We start from the raw sequence: 24,395 nt of genomic DNA, 5'->3' as shown, positions 1-24,395 counted from the left end.
TCATAGAACATCACATTATTTTATCATTTAACATCACGTTATTTTATCATTGAACATCGTGTTATTTTATCATTGAACATCACGTTATTTGATCATTGAACATCGTGTTATTTTATCATTGAACATCATGTTATTTTATCATTGAACATTGTGTTATTTTATCATTGAACATCGTGTTATTTTATCATTGAACATCATGTTATTTTATCATTTAACATCACGTTATTTTATCATAGAACATCACATTATTTTATCATTTAACATCACGTTATTTTATCATTGAACATCGTGTTATTTTATAATTGAACATCACGTTATTTTATCATTGAACATCGTGTTATTTTATCATTGAACATCACGTTATTTTATAATTGAACATCACGTTATTTTATCATTGAACATCGTGCTATTTTAGCATTGAACATCGTGTTATTTTATCATTGAACATCATGTTATTTTATCATTGAACATCATGTTATTTTATCATTGAACATCACGTTATTTTATCATTGAACATCACATTATTTTTATCATTGAACATCACATTATTTTTATCATTGGGAACATCACATTAGTTTTATAATTGAACATCACATTATTTTTGTCATTGAACATTACGTTATCTTATCATTGAACATCACGTTATTTTTGTCATTGAACATTACGTTATTTTATCATTGAACATCACGTTATTTTTAGAATTGAACATCACATTTATTTTTATCATTGTGAACGTCACATTATTTTTACAATTTAACATCATGTTATTTTTTATCATTTAACATATTTTTTTTATCATTCCACATCATGTTATTTTATCATAGAACATCACATTATTTTATCATTTAACATCACGTTATTTTATCATTGAACATTGTGTTATTTTATCATAGAACATCACATTATTTTATCATTTAACATCACGTTATTTTATCATTGAACATCGTGTTATTTTATCATTGAACATCACGTTATTTGATCATTGAACATCGTGTTATTTTATCATTGAACATCATGTTATTTTATCATTGAACATTGTGTTATTTTATCATTGAACATCGTGTTATTTTATCATTGAACATCATGTTATTTTATCATTTAACATCACGTTATTTTATCATAGAACATCACATTATTTTATCATTTAACATCACGTTATTTTATCATTGAACATCGTGTTATTTTATCATTGAACATCACGTTATTTTATCATTGAACATCGTGTTATTTTATCATTGAACATCACGTTATTTTATCATTGAACATCACGTTATTTTATCATTGAACATCGTGCTATTTCATCATTGAACATCATGTTATTTTATCATTGAACATCATGTTATTTTATCATTGAACATCACGTTATTTTATCATTGAACATTGTGTTATTTTATCATTGAACATCATGTTATTTTATCATTGAACATCATGTTATTTTATCATTGAACATCACGTTATTTTATCATTGAACATCGTGTTATTTTATCATTGAACATCATGTTATTTTATCATTGAACATCACGTTATTTTATCATTGAACATCGTGTTATTTTATCATTGAACATCATGTTATTTTATCATTTAACATCACATTATTTTATCATAGAACATCACATTATTTTATCATTTAACATCACGTTATTTTATCATTGAACATCATGTTATTTTATCATTGAACATCATGTTATTTTATCATTGAACATCGTGTTATTTTTATCATTGAACATCATGTTATTTATCATCGAACATCACGTTATTTTATCATTGAACATCATGTTATTTTTCTCATTGAACATCGTGTTATTTTTTATCATTGAACATCGTGTTATTTTTTATCATTGAACATCATGTTATTTATCATTGAACATCATGTTATTTTATCATTGAACATATAATTTTTTGGACATGTGAATCATCCACCATAAAAGTAGGAGTTTCAGCCAACGCAGGAAGGAAATAGCTCTTATTGATCCAGAGAAGACTAAAACAGCACCGAGTCTGTTTGTCTCTATTTCTATCTTCTACATTCATCACTATACATCTCTATGGTATATGTTCCCCTAACGTGTTCTGAGGATCTGTTCATAAAAGAGATAGACGATTAAACAAAAATACTTTTGGAGATAAAAACTTATTTTCATATCAATCTTATTAGCATTCCGGAGAGGAGAGGAGAGCTTGTGAATCGTTTCTCTCCCCCGGCCTGGCAGCATCCCTAGGACTATTTTACATAACTGGTCTTTCTCTTCCTCCTCATCGTCCTCCTCCTCCTCCACACTCTCCCCTATCTCTCTCTTCCCTCTCTCTTTCTTTTTCTCGCCTTCCTCCTCTTCTTTCGCCTCCCTTCTTTTATAATGCCAGATTTCCCTTTAGATGTGTGTGGGATCCAGAATGTGCTAAATCTGAACAGGCCTGTATATTTCCTAGCTAATCTCATCTCTCCAGCTCTGCTTCTACCCTCGCCACTCAGCAGAACACATGATTTCTGTTTTGTTTTCGCCGTCTGCTAATCCAATGGGAGGGCTCAGAGGCTTGGCACTAGGCACCAGTTCTCTGGCTGTGATGTGATTCTTATCCAGTAAGATGTGTCTTCCTCTGCTTCACACATCCCAGAGCATCACCACCACCTACATGAACACACACACAAACACACACACACACACACACACACACACACACACACACACACACACACACACACACACTCACACACACTCTCGCACACTATCACGTACACACACACACACACACACACTCACTCACTCACTCTGACACACACACACACACACACACACACACACACACACTCACTCACTCACTCACTCACTCACTCACTCACTCACTCACTCACTCACTCACACACACACACACTCACACAGATTCCCACACTCACACTCACACAGATTCCCACACTCACAGACACACACACACACACACACACACACACACACACACACACACACACACACACACACACACACACACACACACACACACACACACACACACACACACACACACAGATATTCACAAACTGACACATGCACACACACACCAATGCACAGAGGCACATACAAACACACACACACACGCTCCTCTCCTCTCGTTTCACCACCATGCACCAGCTCCTCTAGAGACTGCTTCCCTGCTCTCATCAAAACATACTTCTATTGAACCAGACATGACATTATTCAGAGATAGGTATTTTCCTAGTAACATTCTCTGACGCTTTCATGGTTTCTCTGAGTTTTTTCCTCCGTTTGTCTCTGTTTCTGTGGATCTCTAGTCTCTCAGACTTTACCACCCTGCCTCTCTACTACTGTGACTTACCTGGTTGAAATGTCTGTGTTCAATATGGAAAGAATTGAACAGCAGGCTCTTACTGTTCAGGATTTTACTATGTTAACCAATTATGCCCTCAAAGTGTCAGTGTGCCTATAGTGCCTTCAGACAGTATTCACGCCCCTTGACTTTTTCCACATTTTGTTGTGTTACAGCCTACACACAATACCCCATAATATTAAAGCTGGAATGTCTTGAGTCTATTCAACTCCTTTGTTATAACAAGCCTACATAAGTTCAGGAGTAAGTTAAAGTCACATAATAAGTTGCATGGACTCACTCTCTGTGCAATAATAGTGTTTAACATGCTGATCCATCCTCAGTTTTCTCGTATCACAGCCATTAAACTCTAACTGTTTTAAAGTCACCATTGTTCTCATAGTGAAATCCCTGAGCGGTTTCCTGTCTCTCCGGCTGCTGAGTTAAGAAGGGCGCCTGTATCTGTGTAGTGACTGTGTACATTGATACAATATCCAAAGTGTAATTAATAACTTCACCGTGCTCAAAGGGATATTCAATGTCTGCATTTTTTTATTTTATAGTTTACCCATCTACCAATAGGGGCCCTTCTTTGCGAGGCATTGGAAAACCTCCCTGGTCTTTGTGGTTGAATCTGTGTTTGAAATTCACTGCATGACTGAGGGACCTTACAGATAATTGTATGTGTGGGGTACAGAGATGAGGTAGTCATGAAAAAATAATGTGAAACACTATTATTGTCCATGCAACTTATTATGTGACTTGTTAAGCACATTTTTACTCCAGAACATTTTTTAAGCTTGCCATAACAAAGGGGTTGAATACTTATTGACCCAAGACATTTCAGCTTTTCATTTTTAATTAATTTGTAAACATTTCTCAGAACATCATTCCAGTTTGACAGTATAGAGTATTGTGTTTAGGCCAGAGACAACAAAACAATCTACATTTAATATTTTTTAAATTCAGGCTGTAACACAACAAAATGTAGAAAAGGTCAAGGGGTGTGAATACTTTCTGAAGGCACTGTAAGCACTTGAAAAAAAGGGAATACTATTTGAACCCAGTTCTGGTGTCTGTGTGTGTATTACCTTAGCCCCCATAGCCCAGGCCGCCAGAACATGGCGACAGTAGTTGAGGCTGGCGGGCTTCATCTTGGAGTCACAGGACCCGCTGTACTGTGGGACTGTACTCATCTCAGGAGAACACTCAAACACTTCCATGTGGTGCACTATGGCCTCGTTACCAGGGGTTACCACCGACTCATACTGGGGTGGGGGTGATGAAGATGGAGGAGGAGGAGGAGGAGGAGGAGGAAAGAAGAGGTGGAGATTGATTGGTATTGACTCTACTGTTGTGATTTTCAAACTCATTGCCATTCCCAAGGATTGGGTAGGGCTAAGCAATAAGGATGGGAGGGATATTGTCATGTTGATTACATTCATACACTTATCCAAGTCTATATCGAATGCCTAGGGACCAGGGTTTGATGGAATTGGACTCGATGGTTCCATCCATAGAAATATAATTACTGAGAATAATCCTAATAGAATAACTAAATGTCATTCTAATTCTATGGAATAACTAAATGTCATTCTAATTCTATGGAATTACTAAATGTCATTCTAATTTTATGGAATAACTAAATGTCATTCTAATTCTATGGAGCTACTAAATGTCATTCTAATTCTATGGAATAACTAAATGTCATTCTAATTCTATGGAATTACTAAATGTCATTCTAATTGTATGGAATAACTAAATGTCATTCTAATTCTATGGAGCTACTAAATGTCATTCTAATTCTATGGAATAACTAAATGTCATTCTAATTGTATGGAATTACTCAATGTCATTCTAATTCTATGGAGCTACTAAATGTCATTCTAATTCTATGGAATAACTAAATGTCATTCTAATTCTATGGAATAACTAAATTTCATTCTAAATGTATAGAATTACTCAATGTCATTCTAATTCTATGGAATAACTAAATGTCATTCTAATTGTATGGAATAACTAAATGTCATTCTAATTCTATGGAATAACTAAATGTCATTCTAATTCTATGGAATTACTCAATGTCATTCTAATTCTATGGAATAACTAAATGTCATTCTAATTCTATGGAATAACTAAATGTCATTCTAATTCTATGGAGCTACTAAATGTCATTCTAATTCTATGGAGCTACTAAATGTCATTCTAATTCTATGGAATAACTAAATGTCATTCTAATTCTATGGAGCTACTAAACGTAATTCTAATTCTATGGAGCTACTAAATGTCATTCTAATTCTATGGAATTACTAAATGTCATTCTAGTTCTATGGAGCTACTAAATGTCATTCTAATTCTATGGAGCTACTGAATGTCATTCTAATTCTATGGAGTTTCTAAATGTCATTCTAATTTTATGGAGCTACTAAATGTCATTCTAATTCTATGGAATAACTAAATGTCATTCTAATTCTATGGAATAACTAAATGTCATTCTAATTCTATGGAATAACTAAATGTCATTCTAATTCTATGGAATAACTAAATGGCATTCTAATTCTATGGAATAACTAAATGTCATTCTAATTCTATGAAATAACTAAATGTCATTCTAATTCTATGGAATAACGAAATGTCATTCTAATTCTGGTTCCATAATTGAAAAGGACTAGGTTTAGCGGTTTACCATGACAATGTGGTTCTTGGGCATGTTGGGTGTCAGTTGGAAGATGTGGCACCAGTAGGTGGTCTCCTGGGTGGGGATGGTGATGTCGGGGGTCCGGACCTCCAGGGTTTGTACGTCTCGGGGCAGGGAGGGGGGTGGGGTGTCTGGGCGCAGCAGGAGGGCCCTCTGCACTCCCGTCTCAATCTGGGACAGGTTGAGCTGCTGGAGCGAGCGGATTGGCTGATCCAACACTCCGTAGATCAGGTGAACAGTACCCTCCTGCCAATCAGAACCAAGCACCGTCTTTATTATTCCTCTCTTTACCGCTTTTCACCTGCTATACTGTCCTCTCTCTGTCTCTCTCTGTCTCTCTGTTTTCACCTGCTATAGTGTCCTCTCTCTGTCTCTCTCTTTTCACTTGCTATACTGTCCTCTCTCTGTGTCTCTCTTTTCACCTGCTATACTGTCCTCTCTCTGTCTCTCTCTGTCTCTCTCTTTTCACCTGCTATACTGTCCTCTCTCTGTCTCTCTCTCTGTCTCTCTCTCTCTCTCTCTTTTCACCTGCTATACTGTCCTCTCTCTGTCTCTCTCTCTGTCTCTCTCTTTTCACCTGCTATACTGTCCTCTCTCTGTCTCACTCTGTCTCTCTGTCTGTCTCTCTCTGTCTCTCTCTGTCTCTCTCTTTTCACCTGCTATACTGTCCTCTCTGTCTCTCTCTTTTCACCTGCTATACTGTCCTCTCTCTGTCTCTCTCTGTCTCTCTCTCTGTCTCTCTGTCTCTCTCTTTTCACCTGCTATACTGTCCTCTCTCTGTCTCTCTCTTTTCACCTGTTACACTGTCCTCTCTCTGTCTCTCTCTGTCTCTCAATTCAATTCAATTCAATTCAATTCAATTCAAGGGCTTTATTGGCATGGGAAACATGTGTTAACATTGCCAAAGCAAGTGAGGTAGACAACATACAAAGTGAAAATATAAAGTGAAAAACAACAAAAATTAACAGTAAACATTACACATACAGAGGTTTCAAAACAGTAAAGACATTACAAATGTCATATTATATATATATATACAGTGTTTTAACAATGTACAAATGGTTAAAGGACACAAGATAAAATAAATAAGCATAAATATGGGTTGTATTTACAATGGTGTGTGTTCTTCACTGGTTGCCCTTTTCTCGTGGCAACAGGTCACAAATCTTGCTGCTGTGATGGCACACTGTGGAATTTCACCCAGTAGATATGGGAGTTTTTCAAATTTGGATTTGTTTTCGAATTCTTTGTGGATCTGTGTAATCTGAGGGAAATATGTCTCTCTAATATGGTCATACATTGGGCAGGAGGTTAGGAAGTGCAGCTCAGTTTCCACCTCATTTTGTGGGCAGTGAGCACATAGCCTGTCTTCTCTTGAGAGCCATGTCTGCCTACGGCGGCCTTTCTCAATAGCAAGGCTATGCTCACTGAGTCTGTACATAGTCAAAGCTTTCCTTAATTTTGGGTCAGTCACAGTGGTCAGGTATTCTGCCGCTGTGTACTCTCTGTTTAGGGCCAAATAGCATTCTAGTTTGCTCTGTTTTTTTGTTAATTCTTTCCAATGTGTCAAGTAATTATCTTTTTGTTTTCTCATGATTTGGTTGGGTCTAATTGTGCTGTTGTCCTGGGGCTCTGTAGGGTGTGTTTGTGTTTGTGAACAGAGCCCCAGGACCAGCTTGCTTAGGGGACTCTTCTCCAGGTTCATCTCTCTGTAGGTGATGGCTTTGTTATGGAAGGTTTGTGAATCACTTCCTTTTAGGTGGTTGTAGAATTTAACGGCTCTTTTTTCTCTCTCTGTCTCTCTCTTTTCACCTGCTATACTGTCCTCTCTCTGTCTCTTTCTGTCTCTCTCTCTGTCTCTCTCTGTCTCTGTCTCTGTCTCTCTCTGTCTCTCTCTGTCTCTCTCTCTGTCTCTCTGTCTCTCTCTTTTCACCTGCTATACTGTCCTCTCTCTGTCTCTCTCTGTCTCTCTTTTTTCACCTGCTATGCTGTCCTCTCTCTGTCTCTCTCTGTCTCTCTATCTGTCTCTCTGTCTCTCTCTTTTCACCTGCTATACTGTCCTCTCTCTTTCTCTCTCTGTCTCTCTCTTTTCACCTGCTACACTGTCCTCTCTCTGTCTCTCTGTCTCTCTCTCTGTCTCTCTCTTTTCACCTACTATACTGTCTCTCTCTGTCTCTATCTTTTCACCTGCTATACTGTCCTCTCTCTTTCTCTCTCTGTCTCTCTCTTTTCACCTGCTACACTGTCCTCTCTCTGTCTCTCTGTCTCTCTCTCTGTCTCTCTCTTTTCACCTACTATACTGTCTCTCTCTGTCTCTCTCTTTTCACCTGCTATACTGTCCTCTCTCTGTCTCTCTCTGTCTCTCTCTCTGTCTCTCTGTCTCTCTCTTTTCACCTGCTATACTGTCCTCTCTCTGTCTCTCTCTCTCTCTTTTCACCTGCTACACTGTCCTCTCTCTGTCTCTCTGTCTCTCTCTCTGTCTCTCTCTTTTCACCTACTATACTGCTATAGTGTCCTCTCTCTGTCTCTCTCTTTTCACTTGCTATACTGTCCTCTCTCTGTGTCTCTCTTTTCACCTGCTATACTGTCCTCTCTCTGTCTCTCTCTGTCTCTCTCTTTTCACCTGCTATACTGTCCTCTCTCTGTCTCTCTCTCTGTCTCTCTCTCTCTCTCTCTCTTTTCACCTGCTATACTGTCCTCTCTCTGTCTCTCTCTCTGTCTCTCTCTTTTCACCTGCTATACTGTCCTCTCTCTGCCTCACTCTGTCTCTCTCTCTGTCTCTCTCTGTCTCTCTCTGTCTCTCTCTTTTCACCTGCTATACTGTCCTCTCTGTCTCTCTCTTTTCACCTGCTATACTGTCCTCTCTCTGTCTCTCTCTGTCTCTCTCTCTGTCTCTCTGTCTCTCTCTTTTCACCTGCTATACTGTCCTCTCTCTCTCTCTCTTTTCACCTGTTATACTGTCCTCTCTCTGTCTCTCTCTGTCTCTCTCTGTCTCTTTCTGTCTCTCTCTCTGTCTCTCTCTGTCTCTGTCTCTGTCTCTCTCTGTCTCTCTCTGTCTCTCTCTCTGTCTCTCTGTCTCTCTCTTTTCACCTGCTATACTGTCCTCTCTCTATCTCTCTCTGTCTCTCTTTTTTCACCTGCTATGCTGTCCTCTCTCTGTCTCTCTCTGTCTCTCTCTCTGTCTCTCTGTCTCTCTCTTTCACCTGCTATACTGTCCTCTCTCTGTCTCTCTCTCTCTCTCTCTTTTCACCTGCTACACTGTCCTCTCTCTGTCTCTCTGTTTCTCTCTCTGTCTCTCTCTTTTCACCTACTATACTGTCTCTCTCTGTCTCTCTCTTTTCACCTGCCAAACTGTCCTCTCTCTTTCTCTCTCTGTCTCTCTCTTTTCACCTGCTATACTGTCCTCTCTCTGTCTCTCTCTCTGTCTCTCTCTTTTCACCTGCTATACTGTCCTCTCTCTGTCTCTCTCTTTTCACCTGCTATACTGGCCTCTCTCTGTCTCTCTCTGTCTCTCTCTCTGTCTCTCTCTTTTCACCTGCTATACTGTCCTCTCTCTGTCTCTCTCTTTTCATCTGATATACTGTCCTCTCTCTGTCTGTCTCTCTGTCTCTCTCTGTCTCTCTCTGTCTCTCTCTCTCTGTCTCTCTCTCTCTTTCTCTCGGTCTCTCTCTGTCTCTCTCTCTGTCTCTCTCTTTTCAACTGCTATACTGTTCTCTATCTGTCTCTCTTTTCACCTGCTATACTGTTCTCTATCTGTCTCTCTTTTCACCTGCTATACTGTTCTCTATCTGTCTCTCTTTTCACCTGCTATACTGTTCTCTATCTGTCTCTCTTTTCAACTGCTATACTGTTCTCTATCTGTCTCTCTTTTCACCTGCTATACTGTTCTCTATCTGTCTCTCTTTTCACCTGCTATACTGTTCTCTATCTGTCTCTCTTTTCAACTGCTATACTGTTCTCTATCTGTCTCTCTTTTCACCTGCTATACTGTTCTCTATCTGTCTCTCTTTTCACCTGCTATACTGTTCTCTATCTGTCTCTCTCTTTTCACCTGCTATACTGTTCTCTATCTGTCTCTCTTTTCACCTGCTATACTGTTCTCTATCTGTCTCTCTCTTTTCACCTGCTATACTGTTCTCTATCTCTCTCTCTTTTCACCTGCTATACTGTTCTCTATCTGTCTCTCTTTTCACCTGCTATACTGTTCTCTATCTGTCTCTCTCTTTTCACCTGCTATACTGTTCTCTATCTCTCTCTCTTTTCACCTGCTATACTGTTCTCTATCTGTCTCTCTTTTCACCTGCTATACTGTTCTCTATCTGTCTCTCTCTTTTCACCTGCTATACTGTTCTCTATCTGTCTCTCTCTTTTCACCTGCTATACTGTTCTCTATCTCTCTCTCTTTTCACCTGCTATACTGTTCTCTATCTGTCTCTCTTTTCACCTGCTATACTGTTCTCTATCTGTCTCTCTCTTTTCACCTGCTATACTGTTCTCTATCTGTCTCTCTTTTCAACTGCTATACTGTTCTCTATCTGTCTCTCTTTTCACCTGCTATACTGTTCTCTATCTGTCTCTCTTTTCACCTGCTATACTTGTTTACGTGTTGCTGTGCGTTTTGTTGCCAACCTTACTTTGCTACCTGACAACTTTACGGATTTACATTTTAATTATCATTTATATTTTTTGTTTTTCCCTCACTCAACTTTTTTTTTCATTCAACTTTTTCACTCCGGACACTTTATCTGGACGTGGTTCGTCAGGACCTCCAACAGCCAAAGCTAAGTAGTAACATTAACATGATGCCTTCTAATTGCAGTCGCTGTACTCATAATAAACAGGAGAACGATCGCCTTACGTTAGGCAAGGGTAATTTCAGTGTATGAAAGGATGAAACAGTGTCTGTGCCACCAGTAAGTACAGATAGTAACGTTAGTATAAATCCCCTCGCTCTGCGTCATTTCCGTTCCAATTTTCTGGAAGCTTGCTTCAGAGCTCGGGTATTTTCTGTATACCAGGGAGCTAGTTGGAAGCAGCTCTTTCAGTAGTTTAGTTGGAATAGGGTCCAGTATGCAGTACATTTTGGTGTTCCGTTTTAGGACCGCTATTGTTCTCACTATATATTTTACCTCTTGGATGTCATTCGAAAACATAATGTTAACTTTCACTGCTATGCAGATGACACACAGCTGTACATTTTAATGAAACATGGTGAAGCCCCAAAATTGCCCTCGCTAGAAGCCTGTGTTTCAGACATAAGGAAGTGATGGCTGCAAACGTTCTACTTTTAAACTCGGACAAAACAGAGATAGTTGTTCTAGGTCCCAAGAAACAAAGAGATCTTCTGTTGATTCTGACAATTAATCTTGATGGTTGTACAGTTGTCTCAAATAAAAATGTGAAGGATCTCAGTGTTACTCTGGACCCTGATCTCTCTTTTGACGAACATATCAAGACTGTTACAAGGACAGCTTTTTTCTGTCTAAGTAACATTGCAAAAATCAGAAACTTTCTGTCCAAAAATGATGCAGAAAAATGTATCCATGCTTTTGTTACTTCTAGGTTAGACTACTGCAATGCTCTACTTTCCGGCTACCCGGATAAAGCACTAAATAAACTTCAGTTAGCGCTAAATACGGCTACTAGAATCCTGACTAGAACCCCAAAAAATTAAGGGCTGATTTCAAGGTTTTACTGCTAATCTACAAAACATTACATGGGCTTGCTCCTACCTATCTTTCCGATTTGGTCCTGCAGTAAATACCTACACGTACGCTACAGTCACAAGACGCAGGCCTCCTAATTGTCCCTAGAATTTCTAAGCAAACAGCTGGAGGCATGGCTTTCTCCTATAGAGCTCCATTTTTATGGAATGGTCTGCCTACCCATGTGAGAGATGCAGACTCGGTCTCAACCTTTAAGTCTTTACTGAAGACTCATCTCTTCAGTGGGTCATATGATTGAGTGTAGTCTGGCCCATGAGTGTGAAGGTGAACGGAAATCCTCTGGAGCAACAAACCGCCCTTGCTGTCTCTGCCTGGTCAGTTCCCCTCTCTCCACTGGGATTCTCTGCCTCTAACCCTATTACAGGGGCTGAGTCACTGGCTTACTGGTGCTCTACCATGCCGTCCCTAGGAGGGGTGCGTCACTTGAGTGGGTTGAGTCACTGACGTGATCTTCCTGTCTGGCTTGGTGCCCCCCCTTGGGTTGTGCCGTGGCGGAGGGCTATACTCGGCCTTGTCTCAGGATGGTAAGTTGGTGGTTGAAGATATCCCTCCAGTGTTGTGGGGGCTGTGCTTTGGCAAAGTGGGTGGGGTTATATTCTGCCTCTTTGGCCCTGTCCTGGGGTATCATCGGATGGGGCCACAGTGTCTCCTGATCCCTCCTGTCTCAGCCTCCAGTATTTATGCTGCAGTAGTTTGTGTCGGGGGGCTAGGGTCAGTCTGTTATATCTGGAGTACTTCTCCTGTCTTATCCGGTGTCCTGTGTGAACTTATGTATGTATGCTCTCTCTAATTCTCTTTTTTTCTCTCTCCCGGAGGACCAGAGCCCTAGGACCATGCCTCAGGACTACTTGGCATAATGACTCCTTGCTGTCCCCAGTCCACCTGGCCGTGCTGCTGCTCCAGTTTCAACTGTTCTGTCTGTGGCTATGGAACCCTGACCTGTTCACCGGACGTGCTACCTGTCCCAGACTTACGGTTTTCAACACTCTAGAAACAGCAGGAGTGGTAGAGATACTCTTAATGATCGGCTATGAAAAGCCAACTGACAATTTACTCCTGAGGTGCTGACTTGCTGCCCCCTCGACAACTACTGTGATTATTATTATTTGACCATGCTGGTCATTTATGAACATTTGAACATCTTGGCCATATTTTGAATCTCAAACCGGCACAGCCAGAAGAGGACTGGCCACCCCTCATAGCCTGGTTCCTCTCTAGGTTTCTTCCTAGGTTTTGGCCTTTCTAGGGAGTTTTTCCTAGCCACTGTGCTTCTACACCTGCATTGCTTGCTGTTTGGGGTTTTAGGCTGGGTTTCTGTACAGCACTTTGAGATATCAGCTGATGTAAGAAGGGCTATATAAATACATTTGATTGATACTGTTCTCTCTTTGTCTCTCTCTTTTCACCTGCTATAATGTTCTCGATCTCTCTCTCTCTCTCTGTCTCTCTCTTTCTCTCTCTCAATTCAAGGGGCTTTATTGGCATGGGAAACATGTGTTAACATTGCCAAAGCAAGTGAGGTAGATAATATACAAAAGTGAAATAAACAATAAAAACTAACAGTAAACATTACACATACAGAAATTTCAAAACAATAAAGACATTACAGATGTCATATTATACATATACATACAGTGTTGTAACAATGTACAAATGGTTAAAGAACACAAGGGAAAATAAATAAGCATAAATATGGGTTGTATTTACAATGGTGTTTGTTCTTCACTGGTTGCCCTTTTCTTGTGGCAACAGGTCACAAATCTTGCTGCTGTGATGGCACACTGGAATTTCCCCTAGTAGATATGGGAGTTTATCAAAATTGGATTTGTTTTCGAATTCTTTGTGGATCTGTGTAATCTGAGGGAAATATGTGTCTCTAATATGGTCATACATTGGGCAGGAGGTTAGGAAGTGCAGATCAGTTTCCACCTCATTTTGTGGGCAGTGTGCACATAGCCTGTCTTCTCTTGAGAGCCAGGTCTGCCCACAGCGGCCTCTCTCAATAGCAAGGCTATGCTCACTGAGTCTGTACATAGTCAAAGCTTTCCTTAAGTTTGGGTCAGTCAGTGGTCAGGTATTCTGCCACTGTGTACTCTCTGTTTAGGGCCAAATAGCATTCTTGTTTGCGTGTTTTTTTTGTTAATTATTTCCAATGTGTCAAGTAATTATATTTTTGTTTTCTCATGATTCGGTTGAGTCTAATTGTGTTGCTGTCCTGGGGCTCTGTGGGGTGTGTTTGTGTTTGTGAACAGAGCCCCAGAACCAGCTTGCTTAGGGGACTCTTCTACAAGTTCATCTCTCTGTAGGTGATGGCTTTGTTATGGAAGGTTTGGGAATCGCTTCCTTTTAGGTGGTTGTAGAATTTAACGTCTCTTTTCTGGATTTTGATCATTAGCAGGTATTGGCCTAATTCTGCTCTGCATGCATTATTTGGTGTTCCTGGAGGATATTTTTGCAGAATTCTGCATGCGGAGTCTCAATTTGGTGTTTGTCCCATTTTGTGAATTCTTTGTTGGTGAGCGGACCCCAGACCTCACAACCATAAATGGCAATGGGTTCTATAACTGATTCAAGTATCTCCTAATTGATATGTTGAATATTATGTTCCTTTTGATGGTGTAGAATGCCCTTCTTGCCTTGTCTCTCAGATCGTTCACAGCTTTGTGGAAGTTACCTGTGGCGCTGATGTTTCGGCCGATGTATGTATAGTTTTTTGTGTGCTCTAGGGCAACAGTGTCTAGATGGAATTTGTATTTGTGGTCCTGGCGACTGGACCTTTTTTGGAACAGCATTATTTTGGTCTTACTGAGATTTACTGTCAGGGCCCAGATCTGACAGAATCTGTGCAGAAGATCTAGATGCTGCTGTAGGCCCTCATTGGTTGGTGACAGAAGCACCAGATCATCAGCAAACAGTAGACATTTGACTTCAGATTCTAGTAGGGTGAGGCCGGGTGCTGCAGACTTTTCTAGTGCCCTCGCCAATTCGCTGATATATAAGTTGAAGAGGGTGGGGCTTAAGCTGCATCCTTGTTTCAACCCACGGCCCTGTGGGTCTTGTTTTTTGCCTTTTAGCCTTTCATAATGTTATATGTTTTTCCCCCAACACCGCTTTCCATCAATTTGTACAGCAGACCCTCATGCCAAATTGAGTCAAAGGCTTTTTTGAAATCAATAATGCATTAAGGGGCGGCAGGTAGCCTAGTGGTTAGAGCATTGGACTAGTAACCGAAAGATTGCAAAATCAATTCCCCCGAGCTGACAAGGTGAAAATCTGTCGTTCTGCCCCTGAACAAGGCAGTTAACCCACTGTTTCTAGGCCGTCATTGAAAATAAGAATTTGTTCTTAACTGACTTGCCTAGTTAAATAAATATTTTAAAAAGACTTTGCCTTTGTTTGTTTGTCAATTAGGGTGTGCAGGGTTAATACGTGATCTGTCGTACGATAATTTGGTAAAAAGCTAAATTGACTTTTGCTCAGTATATTGTTTTCACTGAGGAAGTGTAGGAGTCAATTAAAATGTTAATGAAAATGCAGAGGATTCTCCCAAAGTAACTGTTGATGCATATCCCACGGTAGTTATTGGGGTCAAGTTTGTCTCCACTTTTGTGGATTGGTGTAATCAGTCCTTGGTTCCACATATTGGGGAAGATGCCAGAGCTAAGGATGATGTTAAAGAGTTTAAGTATAGCCAATTGGAATTTGTTGTCTGTATATTTGATAATTTCATTAAGGATACCATCAACAACACAGGCCTTTTTGGGTTGGAGAGTTTTTATTTTGTCCTGTAGCTCATTCAAGGTAATTGGAGAATCCAGTGGGTTCCGGTAGTCTTTAATAGTTGATTCTAAGACTTGTATTTGATCATGTATATGTTTTTGCTGTTCTTTGTTATAGAGCCAAAAATATTGGAGAAGTGGTTTACCCATACATCTCCAATTTGGCTAGATAATTATTTGTGTTGTTGTTTGTTTAGTGTTTTCCAATTTTCCCAGAAATGGTTAGAGACTATGGATTCTTCAATTACATTGAGCTGATTTCTGACGTGCTGTTCCTTCTTTTTCCATATTGTATTTCTGAATTGTTTTAGTGATTCACTCCCTCTCTCTCTCTTTCACCCTCTCCCCCTGTGTGTGTGTCTCTCTCTGTCTCTCACCTCTATGATGTAATCTCTGGGGTCGCAGGTGCTGAAGGGTCTCTTGAACAGCAGGGAGAATCCCTCAGGTGTCTGCCTGGTGTCCATCAGCTGGTAGTCCTGTTGGCTGTCCAGACTCACATGACCCTGACTGTCACTCCACGCATCCTGGAGTAACACACACAGAGAGAAACAAACACACACACAAAGGTCCGAATACACACACACGCACGCACACACACACACACACACAAAGACAGATACTAGATCAATTTTATGGGCAGCAATCCACATGCTGGGCAATTGCAATTAAAGAACCCTAGAGATCTCCCAGCCAGCCAAGTATGTATTTCCATAAACATTCTGTGACATCTAACCCTAACACCAACCCTATGAGACAGCGATGCCAAGCAATGGCCAAGTGAGCGTGCAAGATGCAAGTCCCAGGAGCCAATGGTAACAACTGAATCTGTCTCCTCCAATCACATCGTTCGCATGTAAAATGCATCGAAATAGAACCAGCCATCCAATACATGTTTGTTCCACCTTGCATGATTGCTTGAGGTTGGGTCAAAGTGTAAAGACTCCAAAGTAGCCACACATTTATTAAAAAGCCCAAATTAACCAGGAACGCTCCATGTGTCAGAGTTAGTTAGGCTCTGTGCGCCTCAGACTCCATTTTGAAGCAGTTTCGCTGTGCTGTTGTGACCAAAGTGGTTCTAGGATTTTAACAGAAGTTCTGAGTTATCTCTCTATCCTCATCCCTCACCCCTCTCTCCCCTTTCATCCCTCTCTCTCTCTCCACTCATCTCTCCCTTTTGGACCTACTCCCTTGTACAGGGATTCGAGGGGCCATTCAACATTAATTTGGAGAGAGGGCGCAGAAGGAAGCTAGCCAGTTTTTCACAGAGAATCAGGCAGGCAGAGAATCAGGCAGACCAGGGACAGGTCCAGGCAGAGAATCAGGCAGACCAGGGACAGGTCCAGTCAGAGAGTCAGGCAGATCAGGGACAGGTCCAGGCAGAGAGTCAGGCAGACCAGGGACAGGTCCAGGCAGAGAATCAGGCAGACCAGGGACGGGTCCAGGCAGAGAATCAGGCAGACCAGGGACAGGTCCAGGCAGAGAATCAGGCAGACCAGTGACGGGTCCAGGCAGAGAGTTATGCAGACCAGGGACGGGTCCAGGCAGAGAATCAGGCAGACCAGGGACGGGTCCAGGCAGAGAGTCATGCAGACCAGGGACGGGTCCAGGCAGAGAGTCAGGCAGACCAGGGACGGGTCCAGGCAGAGAGTCAGGCAGACCAGGGACGGGTCCAGGCAGAGTGTAAGGCAGACCAGGGACGGGTCCAGGCAGAGAGTTATGCAGACCAGGGACGGGTCCAGGCAGAGAGTTATGCAGACCAGGGACGGGTCCAGGCAGAGAGTTATGCAGACCAGGGACGGGTCCAGGCAGAGAGTTATGCAGACCAGGGACGGGTCCAGGCAGAGAGTTATGCAGACCAGGGACGGGTCCAGGCAGAGTGTAAGGCAGACCAGGGACGGGTCCAGGCAGTGAGTTATGCAGACCAGGGACGGGTCCAGGCAGAGAGTTATGCAGACCAGGGACGGGTCCAGGCAGAGAGTCAGGCAGACCAGGGACGGGACCAGGCAGAGAGTTATGCAGACCGCGGACGGGTCCAGGCAGAGAGTCAGGCAGACCAGGGACGGGTCCAGGCAGAGAGTCAGGCAGACCAGGGACAGGTCCAGGCAGAGAGTCAGGCAGACCAGGGACGGGTCCAGGCAGAGAGTCAGGCAGACCAGGGACGGGACCAGGCAGAGAGTTATGCAGACCGCGGACGGGTCCAGGCAGAGAGTCAGGCAGACCAGGGACAGGTCCAGGCAGAGAGTCAGGCAGACCAGGGACAGGTCCAGGCAGAGGCAGGAGGAGTGAAAAGGGATGTATAATGCATGTGTGCTGCCCCACAGCAGATTAGTACAGAGAGAGAGATTTTTATTTTTTATTGTTTATTTCACTTTTGTATATTATCTACCTCACTTGCTTTGGCAATGTTAACACATGTTTCCCATGCCAATAAAACCCCTTGAATTAGAGAGAGAGAGAGAGAGAGAGAGAGAGAATCTGTGAATGGCTGGCACACCATTGTGACCTTTATGCTCCCAACAGCCTTTCCCTAAGGCTGGGAAAGAGGATATCATCCCACATAGACAGACATATGGCTTGGATAGAGGATCTCATCCCACATAGACAGGCAGTAGGCTGGGAAGAGGATCTCATCCCACATAGACAGACATATGGCTTGGAAAGAGGATCTCATCCCACATAGACAGACAGACGTTCCTTCCTATTATAAGACTCCTGTCCTCACATGGAAAGTGAGATGTTCTTTTGAGAGCATTGCAAAATTTAGCAGACATTAAATGTTTATTTTGAGAAAAGTATATTTTCCCTTGGTGGGGGGAAACTTTTGGATGATCTTAAGATTCTACTAGTTTATTGAGTATACAGCATTTCCTGAAATTGGTTTTCACATGATGTCAACATTCAACATTCAATGTCTTTTTTTGTCCATGCAGTTTGGATCTATTAATTCCTAATCTTGTCAAAAGTTTGATATGCAACAAATGCCCATTTCAATGGCCTTATTTATTATCTACTTTAGGATGATGTGGACACATCCTGCCTGGCAGTCTACCATCAACAGAACCAGCTCTTACGTAAAGCAATATAACGGGTACCAGCCACAATGTGGCAGATTGGCGTGTTTCTTACTCAATCTTGTTCTGGGGGCAGCTCTGCCTCGAGGGCAGAAACAAATGGGATTGGTTAAATTTAGGCAAGTAATCCTAATTGGTTAAGGTTAGGCGTTGTGCTTTCTTTCTTTCACGCAATCATTCACATTTGTTCTGCCCTGTAGGCAGCACTGCACTCTGAATCAGATTGAATAAGGAAAACACCACTGAGCTACAGCATTATCCCTTCCATGTGGGAATGAAGCCCTCAACCTTGGTAAACATCACACTCTCTAATGAACGTGCCAAGTCATTGGAAACACATTGAGCCACTGTCTCTCTTATACTAGCAGAAGCACCCCTTATTGAAAGCAACAGAACAGGACCCAAATGCTATTCCCTATATAGTACACTACTTCTGACCATAACCCTGGTTTAAAATAGGTCACCTCATAGGAAATAGAATGTTATTTGGATGCAAACTAGGACTAGGGCACTTCCTTTCTCCAAACTAGGACTAGTGCACTTCCTTTCTCCAAACTAGGACTAGTGCCCTTCCTTTCTCCAAACTAGGACTAGGGCCCTTCCTTTCTCCAAACTAGGACTAGTGCCCTTCCTTTCTCCAAACTAGGACTAGGGCCCTTCCTTTCTCCAAACTAGGACTAGTGCCCTGCGTTTCTCCAAACGAGGACTAGTGCCCTTCCTTTCTCCAAACTAGGACTAGTGCCCTGCCTTTCTCCAAACGAGGACTAGTGCCCTTCCTTTCTCCAAACTAGGACTAGTGCCCTTCCTTACCCCAAACTAGGATTAGGGCCCTTCCTTTCTCCAAACTAGGATTAGTACCCTTCCTTTCTCCAAACTAGGACTAGTGCCCTTCCTTACCCCAAACTAGGATTAGGGACCTTCCTTTATCCAAACTAGGATTAGTACCCTTCCTTTCTCCAAACTAGGACTAGTGCCCTGCCTTTCTCCAAACGAGGACTAGTGCCCTTCCTTTCTCCAAACTAGGACTAGTGCCCTTCCTTTCTCCAAACTAGGACTAGGGCCCTTCCTTTCTCCAAACTAGGACTAGTGCCCTTCCTTTCTCCAAACTAGGACTAGGGCCCTTCCTTTCTCCAAACTAGGACTAGGGCCCTTCCTTTCTCCAAACTAGGACTAGTACCCTTCTTTACACCAAAGTAGGACTTGTCCTTACAATATGCCACTTCCTTACCCCAAAGAAGGACTGGTGGCCGTCGTCCCAGAGGACCACCAGGTCAGCGTTGGTGAGCTCCCCGCGGTCGGACATTCCCAGGACCAGGCCATGTTTCATCTCACTGCAGCGCACCTCCAGATACAGCTCCTGGAGGGGGTAGGAGATGTTCCAAGAGAGCTGGAGGTGTCCGCGGGGGTCCAGGGGCATATGGTAGGGCAGCTGCACCGGTGTGGAGGTGGAGGTTGGGGTGGATCCTCCCCTGGAGGGGCTGGCAGCAGGATCTACCTGGTAGGAGGCTACCAGGATCACCACCAGGGTGGCTAAGACGGTCAGGTACATCAGAGTCACGTCCTGCAGCCTCAGGTTCTTGTTGAAGAGGCGCATACTGTGCAGAGACTATTGTCTGGGTGATGGCTTGGTTAGTCGGTTGGTCAGTTAGCCGGTGTCAGTAGGATGGTGAGTTGGTTAGTTGGTTGTTTGGTCTGTTAGTCTCAGTGTAACTCAGTCCTCACAAAGAGCATCTGAAGTGCCTCTCATTCTCTTGTCTACCAGTTGTTTTTTCACAGTATCGCTCTCTTCTCTTTCTCCTTATTTCTCCAGGTGGTTCCTCAAGCCAATGTCTGGTTAGTGGGTTATCCGTTTTTTTCACAGTATCCTGTCTTCTCAGTTCCTCATCTTTTTCCAACTAGTCTCTTTTTCTCTCGATTGAATGCCATCGAACACCGTCTTCTTCTTTTTCTGTTTCCTGTCTCTTCTTGGTTGGTGTCTCTCCTCTGGCCTGTGTCTCTCTCTGTCTCTGCGACCTGTCTCATCCCTCTCATTCTCTTTCTAGTCTTTTAAAGGAAATCCCATGTGACCCCTGACTCTTTATCTAATTTAACGACATTATGTTTGTTGACCAAAATTCAATTGTTTTCATTAAGCCCTCGGGTCAAGCACGGTTTTCGACATCTGCCAGTCCATAATTGATCCTAATGGACCATGGACATTATCAATGGCAATCCAGACAGACTAACTGAGTTTTATTGCCTATTCAATCTCCTCTGGTTTTGGCCTCATAGGCCAATTGGGGATGTATGGCTGGATTTAAGGGAAGTCTGATGCTCAAACTCTGACCTTGGTTGCTATCTGTCTGATCAGGCAGAAGACCAGCCACAACGTGTACGTGAGCCATTCTAGCACCGCATCACCTGACCAGTCAAAACTCTGGGACCTTTCACCATGACAACTGCTTTGAGATTATGATCTGAGGAAATAACAAAAAAAAAAAAATGTTGTTATTTTAGTTTGTCGTGACATGATATCAAAACAGACTTTACGGCTCTCTGGTTAACTCTCACGTTCTTCTGCAGATGATGCTTTCATTGATTTTAATCAACAACAAATAGCACTGACAGAAAGGCCTGTAATAACGGAAACAGAAATATTCATCATTAATGAGAAAACATTTTATGAATATGCCAATGTTAGTCCTTGTAGAGTAATTATTTTATTCTGGAGTAAGACACACAATTTGCTATTTGTCCTTGTTGCTGAAAGCTGGTATCATGCTATCGATCTCACCAGGTGTTGGTTTTCAAGGAACAATCCTCCTTCACCTGGCTTTCACCTGGCTTTCAACTGGCTTTCACCTGGCTTTCACCTGGCTTTCACCAGTCTTCACCTGGCTTTCACCTGGCTTTCACCTGGCTTTCAACTGGCTTTCACCTGACTTTCAACTGGCTTTCACCTGGCTTTCAACTGACTTTCACCTGTTTTTCACCTGGCTTTCAACTGGCTTTCACCTGTTTTTCACCTGGCTTTCAACTGGCTTTCACCTGTTTTTCACCTGGCTTTCAACTGGCTTTCACCTGTTTTTCACCTGGCTTTCAACTGGCTTTCACCTGACTTTCACCTGGCTTTCAACTGGCTTTCACCTGACTTTCACCTGGCTTTCACCTGGCTTTCACCTGACTTTCACCTGGCTTTCAACTGGCTTTCAACTAGCTTTCACCTGACTTTCACCTGGCTTTCACCTGACTTTCACCTGGCTTTCAACTGGCTTTCACCTGACTTTCACCTGACTTTCACCTGGCTTTCACCTGACTTTCACCTGGCTTTCAACTGGCTTTCACCTGACTTTCACCTGTTTTTCACCTGGCTTTCAACTGGCTTTCACCTGGCTTTCACCTGTTTTTCACCTGGCTTTCAACTGGCTTTCACCTGGCTTTCAACTGGCTTTCACCTGGCTTTCACCTGGCTTTTCAGGAGGCTAATTCAAACAGGAGGCACAATGTCTCTGAAGTAAAATAACATTAACCCTCACTATTGTCCTGCCCTCCTCTTTGCGTGTGCATGTGCATGTGTGTGTGTGTGTGTGTCAGATAACCCACCATTAATCCCCACCATTACCCACCCCTCCAGGGTTAGAGGAAGATACAATCAGAAGGCTGTCAATAGCATTGTGTTTTTCTCAATGAAGATACATGGACACCTTCTTGTTTACCGAAAAGGTCAGCAGGGGATGGAGGGAGCTAAGCGTAGCAGAGAGGCAGCATGGGTAATGTAATGATGGGCTGTGCCCTGAAGCCATGGGGCTGCTGTGTCTTATAGCCTCAGAGACATGACAATGCACCAGGCAGGCCCACACGTAGCTGGCTGAGACTATACAGGCTGCTTCTACTAGCTCCAGTTCCTTCCTTCCTTCCGCCACTGACACAGTAGCGACACACAAGACAAGCCACAAAAGAAGGATGTGAACTAGAGAAAAGAGAGAGAGGAACAGAGAGCTAGAAAGAGCGGGAGAGCGAGAAAGCAAGAGAGCGAGAGCAAGAGCGAGAGCGAGAGGGAGAGAGAGAGAGAGAGAAACAGAGAGATTGAAAGAGTGAGAGAGCAAGAGACAGAGAGAGAGAGAGAGAGAGAGAGAGAGAGAGAAAGAGAGACATGACTAGAGACTGGGACAGTGAGTTGAACTGGGACTAGAAAGCTTGAGGCCCTCACTGACATTATTCAGCCTGGAACAAGCCAGTCACTCCTCCTGGAACAAGCCAGTCACTCCTCCTGGAACAAGCCAGTCACTCCTCCTGGAACATCCCAGCATACTGTACTGTGCTCGGCTAAGCCAGGACAGGACGGGGTAGGACATGACAGGACAGGATGGGGTGGGACATGACAGGACAGGACAGGGTGGAACATGACAGGACAGGACGGGGTGGGACATGACAGGACAAGACGGGACAGTCTGGACTAGGACAGTCTGGACTAGGACAGTGTGGGTGGGGTTCTGGACTAGGACAGTGGGGCTGGGGGTCTAGACATGGACAGTGGGGGTGCGGGTCGGGACTAGGACAGTGAGGGTGGGGGGCTGGACTAGGACAGTGAGGGTGGGGGGCTGGACTAGGACAGTGGGGGTGGGGGGCTGGACTAGGACAGTGAGGGTGGGGGTCTAGACATGGACAGTGAGGGTGGGGGGCTGGACTAGGACAGTGAGGGTGGGGGTCTAGACATGGACAGTGAGGGTGGGGGGATGGACTAGGACAATGAGGGTGGGGGAGCTGGACTAGGACAGTGGGGGTGGGGGACTGGACTAGGACAGTGGGGGTGGGGGTCTAGACATGGACAGTGAGGGTGGGGGGCTGGACAAGGACAGTGAGGGTGGGGGGCTGGACTAGGACAGTGGGTGTGGGGGGCTGGACTAGGACAGTGAGGGTGGGGGTCTAGACATGGACAGTGAGGGTGGGGGGCTGGACTAGGACAGTGAGGGTAAGGGGGGCTGGACATGGCAGCGGGGGTGGGAGGCTGGACTAGGACAGTGAGGGTGGGGGGCTGGACTAGGACAGTGGGGGTGGGGGGCTGGACTAGGACAGTGGGGGACTGTCGTAGGACAGTGGGGGTGGTGGTCTAGACTAGGACAGTGGGGCTGGGGGGCTGGACTAGGACAGTGGGGGTGGGGGTCTAGACATGGACAGTGGGGCTGGGGGGCTGGACTAGGACAGTGGGGGTGGGGGGCTGGACTAGGACAGTGGGGGACTGTAGTAGGACAGTGGGGATGGGGGTCTAGACATGGACAGTGGGGCTGGGGAGCTGGACTAGGACAGTGGGGGTGGGGGGCTGGACTAGGACAGTGTGGGTGGGGTCTAGACATGGACAGTGGGGGTGGGGGGCTGGACTAGGACAGTGGGGGTGGGGGTCTGGACTAGGACAGTGGGGGTGGGGGTCTGGACTAGGACAATCTGGACTAGGACAGTGGGGGACTGTAGTAGGACAGTGGGGGTGGGAGTCTGGACTAGGACAGTGGGGGTGGGGAGCTGGACTAGGACAGTGGGGGTGGGGGTCTAGACTAGGACAGTGGGGCTGGGGGCTGGACTAGGACAGTGGGGGTGGGGGGCTGGACTAGGACAGTGGGGGTGGGGGTCTAGACATGGACAGTGGGGCTGGGGGGCTGAACTAGGACAGTGGGGGTGGGGGGCTGGACTAGGACAGTGGGGGACTGTAGTAGGACAGTGGGGGTGGGGGTCTAGACTAGGACAGTGGGGCTGGGGGGCTGGACTAGGACAGTGGGGGTGGGGGGCTGGACTAGGACAGTCTGGACTAGGACAGTCGGGATGGGGA

At 43.8% G+C, this 24,395-nt stretch overlaps 1 protein-coding gene across 1 annotated transcript in view; it reads right to left on the bottom strand.

Moving 5' to 3' along the window:
- The window catches only part of dbh (dopamine beta-hydroxylase (dopamine beta-monooxygenase)), a 48,950-nt gene extending 28,330 nt beyond the window's left edge, over positions 1 to 20,620 (bottom strand). Inside the window, exons 1-4 of the mRNA XM_036936939.2 lie at positions 19,824 to 20,620; positions 15,902 to 16,048; positions 6,008 to 6,265; positions 4,413 to 4,589 (exon numbers count right to left, since the gene is read on the bottom strand). Of these exons, the coding sequence (XP_036792834.2) occupies positions 4,413 to 4,589; positions 6,008 to 6,265; positions 15,902 to 16,048; positions 19,824 to 20,189 (948 nt within the window). The 5' untranslated portion in view covers positions 20,190 to 20,620. The remainder of the gene's footprint in view (positions 1 to 4,412; positions 4,590 to 6,007; positions 6,266 to 15,901; positions 16,049 to 19,823) is intronic.
- Between the last annotated feature and the right edge of the window lie 3,775 nt (positions 20,621 to 24,395).

The sequence above is a fragment of the Oncorhynchus mykiss genome, chromosome 12, assembly GCF_057628025.1.
Source record: "Oncorhynchus mykiss isolate SJ-2025 chromosome 12, ASM5762802v1, whole genome shotgun sequence".
Taxonomy (NCBI): domain Eukaryota; kingdom Metazoa; phylum Chordata; class Actinopteri; order Salmoniformes; family Salmonidae; genus Oncorhynchus; species Oncorhynchus mykiss.
Note: the sequence above shows the minus strand (reverse complement) of the source record. Positions and strands in the feature narration are given on the sequence as shown.